General features: G+C 37.0%; 1 protein-coding gene across 4 annotated transcripts in view; it reads right to left on the minus strand.

Moving 5' to 3' along the window:
• The window catches only part of Sec22a (SEC22 vesicle trafficking protein homolog A (S. cerevisiae)), a 48,644-nt gene that overhangs the window by 8,898 nt on the left and 25,978 nt on the right, over positions 1 to 13,768 (minus strand). For all 4 annotated transcript variants that reach the window (XM_013019508.1, XM_013019506.1, XM_013019505.1 and 1 more), the window contains 2 exons: positions 13,509 to 13,624; positions 1,625 to 1,690 (listed from right to left, as the gene is read on the minus strand). In XM_013019508.1, the coding sequence (XP_012874962.1) occupies positions 1,625 to 1,690; positions 13,509 to 13,624 (182 nt within the window). The remainder of the gene's footprint in view (positions 1 to 1,624; positions 1,691 to 13,508; positions 13,625 to 13,768) is intronic.

Below are 13,768 nucleotides of genomic sequence, written 5' to 3' on the forward strand. Positions count from 1 at the left end.
ATCCTCCCCCCACCCCCCACCCAGTCCTCCTCCCCACCTCAACCAAAGTTGTAAAGTTCGTTTTTCCACATAATGACTTGTATATCTCATTGTTGCAATGGATCTACCTCTATCCCTATTTAAACTATTTGTTTTTTCCCTTCCCCTCCACACATTATACCAACCTCAAATACAGTGAAAGCAGGGGTTATACTATGGGGGAGGGACATACAAAGCAACAAGGAAATAATATTATAAATGTGTTAGAAACAATCACCTGAAAGAAACATCTGAATACATATCTTAGGATTCTATGCCTCCATCAGAAAGAATGACATTGCCCCATTTGCTAGGAAATGGAAAGACTTGGAAAAAATTAGATTAAGTGAAGTAAGCCAGGCCCAAAGAAACTTAGGTCCCATGGTTTCCCTTATTTGCAATAACTAGTATATGTCTGAGTCAACCAGAAAAGGTCAGATAAGTTGATGTTAGGGAAATGAACCCTAACATGTTTTAACAAAACCATTCATGAGTTTAGAACACTGGCACAATGAGGTCTCCCATCCCTAAAACTCTGCACCTCCTCCAGGCCTTAGGAAAGCAAGCTCCAGTCCCCATTATCACCCAGTACAGAATCTCTTCCTCCTTTAAGTCTCCTGACCATGCTATCTATAAGTGTTAGTCAGTCTTCTCAAGGGCAGTATTTTCCTTTCCTACTGCCATTACCAGTTTATGTTCTTATTACTGTCTGCCTGCTATAGTACTAGAATCACCTCCCTTACCCCTAATCTCTCTGCTCTTATAATCCATCCTATTCAGCACTACTAAGTTAAATATTCTAAAGTCATGCTTTGTCTATGTCACTCTATTCAAAAACTTTACCCAGAGAATAAAATCCTCAGCCTAGAGCATAAACAGAGCCTAGAAGCTGAAGGAAAGTCATTAGAAAATCTAGATGCAGCCTTGCTTGCCCTAAGCAGAAAAAAATACCACCTTGGAAGCACCAACAAAAAAGGGTCAATGTTATGTTCACTATGGGGTTCTAAGTTCACTCAAAATGGAAATGTAGGTTACAAATAACAACGGAGACTTAAATTAAGAAAGATAAAGAGGCCAAACACCAGTAGTAGCTTGTGCCTGTAATCAAGCTACTCAGGAAGCTGAGATCTGAGGATCAATGTTTGAAGCCAGCCCAGTCTGTGAGGCTTTTTTTTTTTTGGTCCATTCTGGGACTTGAACTCTGGGCCTGGGTGCTGTCTCTGAGCTCTTCAGCTTAAGGCTAGTGCTCTACCACTTGAGCCTCAGTGCCACTTCTTGTGTTCTGGTGGTTAATTGGAGATAAGAGTCTCAAGGATTTTCCTGCCTGGGCTGGCTTTGAAACTCGACGCTCAGATCTCAGCCTCCTGAGTAGCTAGGATTACAGCCATGAGCTACCAGCACCAGAATGTGAGATTCCAAATAAAGCCAGAAGAAGAGCTCAAGTGGTAGAGCACCAGCCTTAAGCACAAAAATCACAGGGGAGGAGACAACTAGGTATTGTTAATATTTATTTAAAATGCATAAATAATTATTAGACTTGGTACCTGAAACAAAAGGAACAATAAAATAATGGAGACATGTTTCTTACAAATGGGAGAAAACATACCTGGTAAAGGCAAGCTGCTGTTCCAAGGAAAAATGCAATGATGTAATTAAAATCCTCACCATCACTCTGTAAAAAATGACATAGAAGATTACCTCTTTCCTGGAAGCCTATTTCCAAAAATAATACATCAGGACAGGGCATGGCAATGTTTATTCACAATTTTTTTTACAAAAAAATACAAATACAAAATAAGAGTCAAGGAATGAGAGACCAAGGAAGACTACAAGTGTTCCTGTGTCTTGTAATGCCCCATAAATTTCATTTCATCCAAAAGAAGATGAAAACCACTGGGGAAGTCAGTTCCCTTACAATACACAAACCTCCTCTTGGCACCGAAATGCACAAAGCCCAGAGGCTGATAAAGTTAATCCTGATCAGGAGGGTTTTTGCTTGACTCAAATAAAAACAGACAAACCTTACTATCTAGTAAGCACATCACTGAATTGTCCAGTAAAATAATGTGACATGATTTAAACAAAACAAAGCAAAGCAAAACTGACAAGTGAAAAGCTACTGTCCACTAGAGTGTGCTAAATGCCAATGAGAAAATTCAGGACTAATGGACCGTGCCTGCTGTGCCAGAAAACAGCTACACAGAGGAAACACACAGCTAGATCATGCATGGGGTGTTTCTTTGAAAACAAAAAGAAACATGCAACCGCCCATGTTTTCTTACTTCTTTTTGCTTCCTAGTAAGTATCTACATTCATCAACTTCTTTCAATGTGTTTACCAAGTATAACAAATAAGAACACAGGCAGGAGTATTAAGTGTTTTTCTTTCATGGCCCTCTTATTTATTTTAGGGGAATTTTTTTTTTTTGAGAGAGGGTCTTGCTATGTAGCCCATTACAGCTTCAACTCTCCACCTTCTTGCCTTAGCTCCTCCAGTGCTGGATTATAAGTATGTACTACTACACCTTTATACAATAAAAATTTCCACATGTCACAAGAATAGCTCCCATAACTATGCCTTCAAGAGGTAGTGTACAGAGGTAATTCATTTGGTACAGATGATTAGGTGCAAAACTGTCTGCAAGACAAGGGGAGAGTGGTTTATCCTGGTGAGAAGATCTTAAAATAGGAACATTAATCTGTCTGGGGTGCTCAGGCCAGTTCTACCCCAGAGGCTGGGAAGGCCAATATGAAATCTCTCCACTTTATAATTTTAACCTTTCTGCTAGCATTTAAGTATGTTCTAGTTAATTGCTGTTTTAGTCCTTTATTTTTAGATTACTTTTTTCCTGATTATAAAAACATATTCATTATAGAGAAAGTGGAAAATACCGACTATACAAAGAAATTCACATAGGAATTCATCTAGGAAAACTATTAACATTTTCATGTATTTCCTATTGTTCTTCCTCCTCCTCCTTTTTCTCCTCCCTCTTTTTCTCCCTCCCTCCATTCCTCCCTCTGTGTGTACATCTGAAAAGAAATGCAATGACATATATATGTTGCTTAGTAGTATTTCACATTACACTATAAACCTTTCCCGTTAGAAAATAGTTCTTAATCACAGAATGTGTAAATGGTTGTACAAACTTTCATTGCAAAACACAGTGGAACTTAATAATTGTACCATAATTGGGTATTATTTTTCTCTTAATTTGCATTTAATTGCCTTTTAGAACATGTTAAGAGAGTATTTCTAAAAAGCCAGAAGTGGCGCTGTGGCTCAAGTGGTAGAACGCTAGCCTTGAGCTAAAGAGCTGAGGGACAGCGCCCAGGCTCAGAGTTCAGGCCCCACGATTGGACCAAAAAAAAAAAAAAAAGAGAGTATTTCTAGAGTAAGTCAGACCTGTATTCAAATTTTTATTTATAAGCTACATTATTTTATAATGTTTAATTTTAATTTCTTTTGAAAAATAATTACTTATGCTTTATTTATTTATTTTTTGCCGGTTGTGGGGCCTGAACTCTGGGCCTGGGCGTTGTCCCTCAGCAATTCAGCTCAAGGCTAGGCCTCTACCACTTGGGCCACAGTGCCACTTCTGGTTTTTTCTGCTTATGTGGTACTGAGGAATCGAACCCAGGGCTTCATGCATGCAAGTCAAGCACTCTACCACTGAGCAACCTTTACAGCCCCTACTTATGCTTTATAGTAGTTGTGACAAACATTGTTATAGGCAAAGAATCTTTTAAATGTTGGTGCTGAACAGTCCTTCAGTTTATGGAGTCTAAAAGCTTCATCCTGCAGAATGGGAAGATGAGACCCATAACGGTAAAGGAAACTTCCTAAAGTTACAAAGTCACTGGCAGAGGTAACACACGAATTCCAGTGTCCAGACCAGTATTTATCAGAAGGCTCAATTTTTTGCTGCTTCTAGGCATCAACTTAGATAGTATCGTTGTTTCACAGTCGATCTTTTTTTTTTTTTTTGTCCGTTATGGGGCTTGAACCCTGGGCCTGAGCGCTGTCCCTCAGCTCTTCAGCTCAAGGCTAGTGCTCTACCGCTTGAGCTACAAGGCCACTTCCAGTTTTCTAGTGATTTATTGGAGTTAAGAGTCTCACAGACTTTCCTGCTGGGGCTGGCTTTGAACTGCGATCCTCAAATCTCAGCCTCCTGAGTAGCTACGATTACAGGCGTGAGCCACTGGTGCCTGGCACAGTTGATCTTTAAATGAATAGATTCAATATAAACCAGTGTAATAAAAGTTTATACGTTCACAAGTTGTCAGTCACCATCAGTGTATAAACATCTGTAAACTCAGAACAAAGGAAGTGTAAACAATGTAATTTACACATTACTATGAACACTAAATCAAATATACCAATCTAAAATAAAAACTATACTATAAACTTTTTCAGTCTGAACTAAAATACCAGAGAAAAGTTTCAGTATTACATATTTTAATAAATCCTTGTTATTTCAAGTGGTAGGTATTAATCTATAATAAACTTGTGCCAAATCCTTAACATTAAGTGTTAATTAATGTAGGTCTTCAAATTTAAATGTACCTCAAGCTTAAAGTTACATATTAGGAGATAAATATAGCAGTCATTCTAAAAGAGTATCTGGCCATATGCCTAAGGCTCACACCCATAATCATAGCTACTCAGGAGGCTGAGATCTGAGGATCATGGATTGAAGCTAGTCCAGGCAGGAAAATCCGTGAGACTCTTATCTCCAATAAATTACTCAGAAAGAGCTGAAAGAGGTGCTGTGGCTCAAGTGGCAGAGCACTAGCCTTGAGCCAAAGAAACTCAGGGACTGTGCCCAGGCCCAGAGTTCTAGCCCCGAGACCAGAAAAAAAAAAAAAAGAGTATTTAGAATTCAAGGTCTTAGAAAAGTAAACTTTAAATTATTATCTGTTTATTAGTAATACTCAGTAAATATGCCATGTATTTTTAGCTAGATCTAAAATTATAATGCCAAAATAAATTCTATACTCTTAAATCAAGCCATCAGAGAAATACTGAAACCACTTACTCTGGATACTGACAATCCCCCAACCCCTTTCTTATCACAGTGATAGGCATAGCTATACTGCAGGTAAAGATTCACAACCTATGTTCTAAGATTTGCACAGTTCTACATGGCAGACAGCAATCAAAAAGATCTACTTTTACTGACCACAATTTATCTAGAGTAACTGTAGAATTTATTCTTAACACAAAATATAATGTGCCAGAGAAAAAGCTAAAAATGTCTTAAATCTAATGGTTTTAGTGGAAATTTAAAATGGAAAAAAAAAAGACTGGTTACCCAACATAAGTCGTAAGGAATAATAAACTTAAAACGTAGGAAAATTAAAAGCAAGAGACCTCAGGTCAAAGATTTTGTAGGCATCTTTTCTGGTTAACTAGGATTAAGATATACTTGTTGAAAATACTCTAGTTTATACTTCTAAACTACTCTGGTTTTTAAAAAACCCCAAGTTTATCATTATGTTTATTTGCATTCTGACATCTCAGCTTTTCCTTTTACCTATCACAGATTCTATCTTTTAGGACATGGAATCTTCTGAAGGCAGATATTTCCAATACTGTATGGTTTTGTCACTTTCACCCTCATAGCAAAACAAGGAAAAATATTTTTAAGAACCAGTCATTTTCAACATTTTTTTCTCTAGGTAGATCAAATCCTCAATAATTGGAGCAACAGGGATATCGACTATTGGTCTAGTAGATTTCTAAAGGCAGAGATCCTCACTTAGGTGAGGGAATCAGAAGTGCTAAAAGTACCTTTGAATGACTCATTACTTGTAAACTACATTGCCTCCAACATTTCATCCTGCTGTTTCTTGCTTTTCTCTAATTAGGAACCTCACTATTTGTATGTAGAACATGTCATTAAGGTAATACTAAGGGACATAGCCAGGTGGAAATGCCTCGTCTTTCAGATAGCTAAGAATCCTACATGAACCAATATATAGATTTCTGGATCAGATTAAAGAAGAAATGCCACTGGAGTACGTTTAGTCTACTGAAAAAGAAATTATTCCTTATCAGCCATTTAAAAAATTAGGGAAGGGGAAACAATGGAGGAGGCTACAATGCTTGCTAAGAAATGTACTCATTATCTTGCCCATGTAATTGTAACCCCTCTGTACAGTATTTTCACAATAAAAAAATTTTGCAAAAAAAATTTAAAAAAAAAATAAATAATTACCTTCAAAGACACAAGCATACATACTGATCAAATTATGAATTGCCAACTATTAAAAAAGGACTACTCCAGGGCTGGGAAGGTGGCTTAGTGGTAGATCGCTTGCCTTGCATGCATGAGGCCCTGAGTTCGATTCCTCAGCATCACATAAGCAAAAAGAAAAAAGCCAGAAGTGGTGTGGCTCAAGTGATAGAGCGCTAGCCTTGAGCTGAAAAGCTGAGGGACAGCGCCCAGGCCCAGAGTTCAGGCCCCACAACCGGACCTCCCCCTCCCCCCCAAAAAAGGACTACTCCAGTGATACTCACTAGACACTATGTTGAACATGAACTGTACAACTTATGGGTGAGGATGGGAAGGGGTGACATTGTCCGAAAAGAAATGTACTCATTACCTGACCTATGTAACTATAACCCTTGTATAATAACAACTTTTTAAAAAATGGAATGGACTACTCCAGATTTTTCTTTAGTCAAAATTTACCTCATGACTTTCATACCTACTATCAGTTAACAATAAACTGTAAAAATAGAAAAAATTTTCTGTGAAGTTTCTAGGGAAACTGAAATCTCTGATAGCAAGAGATAAGCTACAAAAGCCCAGGGAAACTACTTAATCTTTAGAAAACATTTATCTTTACTTGAAATTTTCATTACTTAAAAATCTAATCAAATAGTAATAACAAAAGTTGTCATTTGTTTCTACTTAGTTAACAAGTATTAAACCCAAAATCTTAGAAATGCTAGACAAGCACTCTACTATGGCTCATACCCTAAAGTTTATTCTTACTATTTGTAAACTAAATGAGCAATTTTCATATGGTTCAAAAAGTAAACCAGACACTAGTAACTCACCCTGTAATCCTATCTAAATAGAAGGCTAAGGACAGGATGACTGCAGATTGAGGCCTGTCTGGGCTATTCAAGACCAGCTGCTGTTCAGTAGTCTGTAGGACTGTTTCTCAATGGATAAGCTGAATGTGGTGGTACAAACCTTGTCATCCCCATTACTGGGAGTCTATACTAGGAGGATCACAGTGCAGGCATGCTCTTGGGACAGAAAGCAAGACCTTCTCTTGAAAATAACCATGCAAAAAAGGACTGGAGGTGTGGCTCAGTGTTACAGCACCAGCCTAGCAAGCACAAGCCTAAGTTAAAATTCTAATCCTGAGAACATATATATTTTATTCTTATGAACAGAAGTTTCAATAGCTTCAAAGACAAACCACATTGAATGCTTTCACTACAGACACAAACCAAAGTAGCCACTGACAGCTTTAAGTGCAGTATACAAACACGAAGTGGGGAAACATGACCATATCTGAAGCCCACACCAACTTGGCTCACAACAGTAGAGCTCCACTAGTACTGAGGTGTGCAAAAGTATGGAAGGAGACAGCTGAATTTACTAGGACTGAAGCACTGATAGCTGCTTGGGCACGGATATGTGCTCAAGCTATGGGGAAGAAAGAATAGCTAGCCTCTAAAGTTCACATATTCAAATTTGTGTAAATTAAATCCTACTGTTATTTTGGTAGACAGCAAATTAAATCCTACTGTTATTCTGGTAAGCAGTCTGTGGTGAGGACTGTTGGAATTGAGCTGGGAGGGTGAAGGTCAAAGAATGGACTTTCTCAAAATGGCCATTATCCTAACAGTGCACTCAACTCCTAAACTGTAGGTCCTCACCTGCCCTCACATGCCCATGATCCCTCCATAGGCAAAGAAAGCCCAATTGATGACTTCTAAGGGCCAACTGGTACAGTATGTTGTACTTTAACTGCTTTCAAGTGGGGCTACACATAACTAAAGAACATCAAAACCACAGTGAGGATATTCTTCCTTGCCTGGTTTTCTTTCAACTTGTTATTAAGGAAGGTCTTTCAGTGCTGGCTGTTGAAAATGGACTTTCATTCTTTAGAATAGCTTTAGGCCTATAGAAACTTGAGTAGAGTTCCCATAGATCCTCTAGATCCACTGTTCACAACATTTCCTAACTTGTATTAGTGTAGTGTATTTGTTACAACCAATAAGCCAATACTGATACACTATTATTAACTCATGGAAATATTCTTTGTTACACATTCTATGGTTTGAACAGGTTCACTATTAAAGTAACACAGAACAGTCACTTCTGTAAGAATCTCATGTTCTATATCTCTCTTCTCCTAACACCATCTTCCAAGACCCTAGCAAACACAGATTTTGTTACTATCTATAGTTCCAGCCTTTGCATGTTACATAATTGGATCACACAGTATGTAGTTTTTTTATACTGACTTCTTTCATTAATCAATATTCACTTAAGATTTATCCATGTTTTTTGTGGTTTGTCAGCTCATTTCTTTTTAATATTGAAGAACAGTTCTTTGTATGGATTACAATAGCTTATCCACTCACCTTTGAAAGTCATCTTTCTCAGTTGCTTTTAGGCTTTTGGAATTATGAATAAAGCTACTATTAACATCATATGCAATTTTCTGTGTGGGATAAAAGCTTTCTACTCATCTGGAAAGACAGATATAAGTACACTTTTACTGGACAATAAGGCAAGGCTATGTTTAGCTTTGTGAGAAATACCTGGTTTTTTTCCAAAATAGTGATACCACTTTTGTACTTCTACCAACACTGAATGGAAGATTCTGTTGTTCTTTATCCTCATCCACACTGGGTACAATTTTTTTTCACCATTCTAGCAGGTGTTTGATATCACATTGTTGTGATTTTGCAACCCCATAATGACATATGATGCTGAGCATCTTTTTATGTTTACTTGTCACCTGTATATACCCAGGTAAGGTATCCATTTGGATCTTTGGTCATTTATTAGGTTAGTGTGCTTTCTTATTTTTGAGTTTTAAGAGTTCTGTGTGTATTTTGGAGGCAAACCCCTTTATTAAGTGTTTTGCAAATATTTTCTCCTACCCTGTAGCTTCTTTTTCATTATTTTAACAGTGTCTTTCACAGAAGTTAAATTTAGCGAAATCTAACGTACCAACTTTTTCTTTCATAGTTTTTGCTCACTATACCGAAGATCATATAGGTGACATAGGTTGTCTCCCATATTAACTTTTAGAAATGTTAAGTTCTATGCTTTCCATTTAGGTCTATGACCCATTCTGAGTTAATTTTTGTAAAGCATATATCTGTGTCTATATTCATACTTTTGCATGTGGATTTCCAGTTGTTCCAGCATCATTTACTGGAAATGACTAAACTTCCTCCACTGAATTCCTTTTGTTCCTGTACCAAAAATACATTGACTATATGGATGTGGATTTATTTCTGGACTCTATTCTGTTGTATTGATCTACTTGTCTATTCTTTTGTCAATTCACATTGTTTGAATTATTGTACTTTCTAGTAAGGCTTAAAAGTTTAGTAATATGAGTTTCCAACTTTGTTCCTCATTCTTAGTATGTATAGACTTCTAGGTGTGAAAAACGAACAAACAATCTGCCACTGGTTCTTAACACAGACTTCCTAAAACCTTTATACAGAGAGGTGCTAGAAAATATGTTCTATTATTTGCTCTTGGTTTTGTTATAAAGCCCTAAGATCTTTGTAATTTCTTAGGTTATAGGAGCATTTCACACAGAATTATCAACACTATGGAATTTTGTAGTGATAGGAGCATCTTTTGTTCTAAGGCAATTCTTGGTGGACTGTTGGATGAGGACTAGTTACAAAAGAAGAAGTCAAGCCAGGCACCAGTGGCTCACGCCTGTAATCCTAGCTACTCAGGAGGCTGAGATCTGAGGATCTCTGTTCAAAGCCAGCCCAGGCAGGAAAGACCATGAAATTCTTATCTCTAATAAACCACCTGAAAACCGGAAGTGGCGCTGTAGCTCAAGTGGCAGAGCACTAGACTTGAGCTGAAGAGCTGAGGGACAGCGCTCAGGTCCAGAGTTCAAGCCCCACAACCGATTAAAAAAAAAAAAAACACGAAGAATTAGTCATGCTGAAAGCCTTTGGATTTTTCCTATTCCATCTTCAGGGGACAGAGGAGCTGAATATTAAGTTAATAAACAGTCATGCTTTCTTAAAATTCTCTAAGACAATAAAGTTGGAGCACTTCCATACTGGGGAACATATCTACATGTGAGAAGATTAGCAAGCCCCAACTCTACAGAGACAGAAGCTGCTGTGCTCAGGCCCTTCTGTATCTTTTGTAATATCCTTTATAATAAACCAGTAAACATGTTTCCATAAATCCTGCAAGCCACTCAGGAAGGAGTTGTGAGAATCTCCAATTTAGAGTTGGTTGGTTATAAATACAGGTGACAATCTAGACTTGCAACTGGCAACTGAAGTGGGGAGAGTCTTATGGGACTGAGTCCTTAAGTGATGAGGACTGTGCTAACTCCAGGTAGATAGTGTCAGAAATGAATTAAATTGTAGGGCACCCAGTTGGTATTGGAGAATTGGTTTGAATGGGTAAATCTCTCACCCATCTAGTAAAGAGTGAAATTCTAAAAGCATTGAGTTGTGAGTAAAAATAGAGGTTTGCTTTTCTGTATACACTGGGTCTATAAATGTTAGAATTCCTTTATCCATATCTACAAAATAACTTGATAGGACTTTGTTTGGGATTGTGTTGAATTTATAGACCAAAAGTCAACAACATTGACTTTTCCTATTTCTGAACATGGAATCTCTATGTAGTTAGATACTTGATGTATTAGTTTTTATAGTATATGCATAGTTTTTAAATAGGATCTCATACATAGTTTGTTAATTAACTTTTTCTTTGCAATCAGTATCAGTGGTACTGTTTTTCATTTCAAATTTCAATTGTTCCTTGCCAATATATAGAACAGTAACTTTTGTATTCTTTATCTCTTATATCTTACAACCTTACTATAATCACTTATTATTTTTCTAGGTTTTTGTTGTTTAAAATTTTCTATACAATCATGTCATATTCAAAGTTTTATTTCCTCTTTCCCAATCTATAGATCTTTTACTTCCTTTTTTGTCTTATTACATTAACTAGGACTTCCAATACAATATTGATTAGCATGTAAGTAGACATCTTTGTCTTATTTCTGCCATAGGGGAAAAGTATTTAGTTCTTCATGACACTAACTATAGGGCTTTTGCTTTTTTTTTTTTCTTGGTAGATGTTCTTTATCAAGGTCAGAAAGTTACCCTCTATTCTTAGTTTTTTGCAAGATTTTATTTTGCATGGAGTTGGTTTTTGTCAAATATTTATCTACACTGTGGATATGATCATATTATTTTATTTAGCTAGTTGAATCTAACAAATTGTAGTAATCCATTTCAGATATTAAAGCAGCCTTGAATATCCAAGAAACATTGATGAAAATTTCTGCATGTATACTCAAGAAAGATACTGGTGTGTAAAGTCTTTTTAAAATGTAAACAAGCTGAGAAATCTGAAACCATCAGTTACATGTAAGTTACAAACTGTTAATTCTATCAAAATTATATCAAATGCAATGAGCCAAATATTCTGCAGATCAAAAGGAGAATATGAAACAATTAGGAATTAATGGAAGCTTTAGCTAATTAAGAGTATCTCAGGAGCATAAATATCTGTCTTAGTTTTTACATTATGAATCTGAGAAAAGAGAAGGAATGAATAAGCCCAAGAGCAGGAAAGATAGGATATCTGAGTTTCTGAAGAAATTATAGTTCCCCTTAACAAGTTTTTTGAAGTATATCCTTGTCTGCATTTTAACTTAAAAGACGATATGGCCTAAGCTCAGGCTCTGTAATTTATACACTATTTTAAGTTAGAGATGTAAGAGGAAAAAAACCCTTTTCTCCACAACAAAAAATCAACTCTTCACACACCTACATTACTGTTCTTTCCATTGTATCAATGAAATCTTAAAACAACAATAAAGACAATCTTATTACTGTTAGCTTCTTTAGTCAGCAGTTTCCAAACTGCCCATTTCTTCTCTTTGACAGCTTGTCTAGTTAGCTAAAAGGTTAAACTCTTTGTGTTAAACTCCTTGTCCTTAGTAGAGGACAAGGAAAAGGAAGGCCCAGGACAACAGATAGCTTGCTATACCTGAAAAGGAATAGGGACTTTACCTGTGGGCAAAAGGTGTTTTTGGAAGAAGTGAAAACTGATGAAAAGTCCCATATGTTGAGTATAAGTTCAGCTCTTCTAGCAGAACCTATTTCACCTGCTTTTGGGTTTGGGAGGCTAAATGAATTCAGTGTTTGTTGAATAGTACCCTGACTATTGCCCAAGCAGCGCATTTAAAACAGAATATAAAGTGTTGAGTGGATCTTTCTAAGGGGTATTCTGAGCTTAATACTGACCAAAAGAATAGGAGAAAGAAGTAGAAGTAGAGAAAAGTAGAGAGATATGTTTGATTCATGATGTGGAGGCATTGATAATTCTTTATAGAGAAAGTAATAAAAACAAGGGAAAGGAAAACTGTGCAGTCTTAAATGCGCTAGACTGAAGACCAAAGGATGGACAATATAAAGGAGAACATAGCATTGATGATTTCCTAGGTAGCTCAGGTTTTAAAAGACCACTGACCAAAACTAAAAAGGATCAGATAACTAAGCAGAAATACACAGAAGTAGCATATGAACACTGGCCACATGTACTCTCCTCTGCAGCTATAAGACCAGTTCACACTGCTCACTTCTGTCCTGACTCACTGACCTCTCCCCTTCCCAGTTCTGCATACTTGGCAATTATCCATAACTTCTTTGCCTCCTCAATTCATCTTTTTTTCTTCCTCAATTCATCTTTAAGCTGCGCAACTCTAAATCTCATGTCACATATAGTTCAGTGTCCTCACAGTACCTCCTAAAGAGGACACAAGAAATAAATGTATGCTGATGAAGTCAAAGATGCCAACTAGAAATCGGTTGTTGTTGTTGTTGTTGTTGTTTGTTTGTTTTTTTGTCGGTCATGGGGCTTGAACTCCGGGCTTGGGCACTATCCCTGCACTCTTCAGCTCAAGGCGAGCACTCTACTGCTTGAGCCACAGCGCCACTTCCAGTTTTATTGGAGACAAGAGTCTCATGGACTTTCTTGCCTGGGCTGGCTTTGAACTATGATCCTCAGATCTCAGCCTCCTAAGTGGCTAAGAATAAAGGCGTGAGCCACGGGCGCCCGGCTGAAATTGGTATTTTTAACGGAAGAGAGGAGAAGGTAGGTATAAAGAACACAGCCCTTTAAGCATGCAATGTAAACTGCACTAAGACTTCATCCAATTCAAATCAATTAACAAGGAGAAATGAATAGATAGTCACCTAAAAATTTAAAAATAGCACAATACCTGCAGGAGACTTTCTATGGCATGAAAACCTCGAATTAAATTCAGAACTCCACATAAAAGACTAAGGATAAATGCCACCATCCCTGACAAAGTTGCTGGTTCTAGTCGCTGGTGAGCTAGAAAATAAAATAAGTGGTTAGAAAGTGAGTATCTGCATCTCATATTGGCTGAACTTATGTTAAACAGAAATTCACTACTTAAAGGGGTCAAAAATAAGTAATTTTATACAAACATATTTTAGTAACTGAATATTCTTTTTT

The sequence above is a fragment of the Dipodomys ordii genome, unplaced genomic scaffold, assembly GCF_000151885.1.
Source record: "Dipodomys ordii isolate 6190 unplaced genomic scaffold, Dord_2.0 Scaffold45, whole genome shotgun sequence".
Classification (NCBI taxonomy): Eukaryota; Metazoa; Chordata; class Mammalia; order Rodentia; family Heteromyidae; genus Dipodomys; species Dipodomys ordii.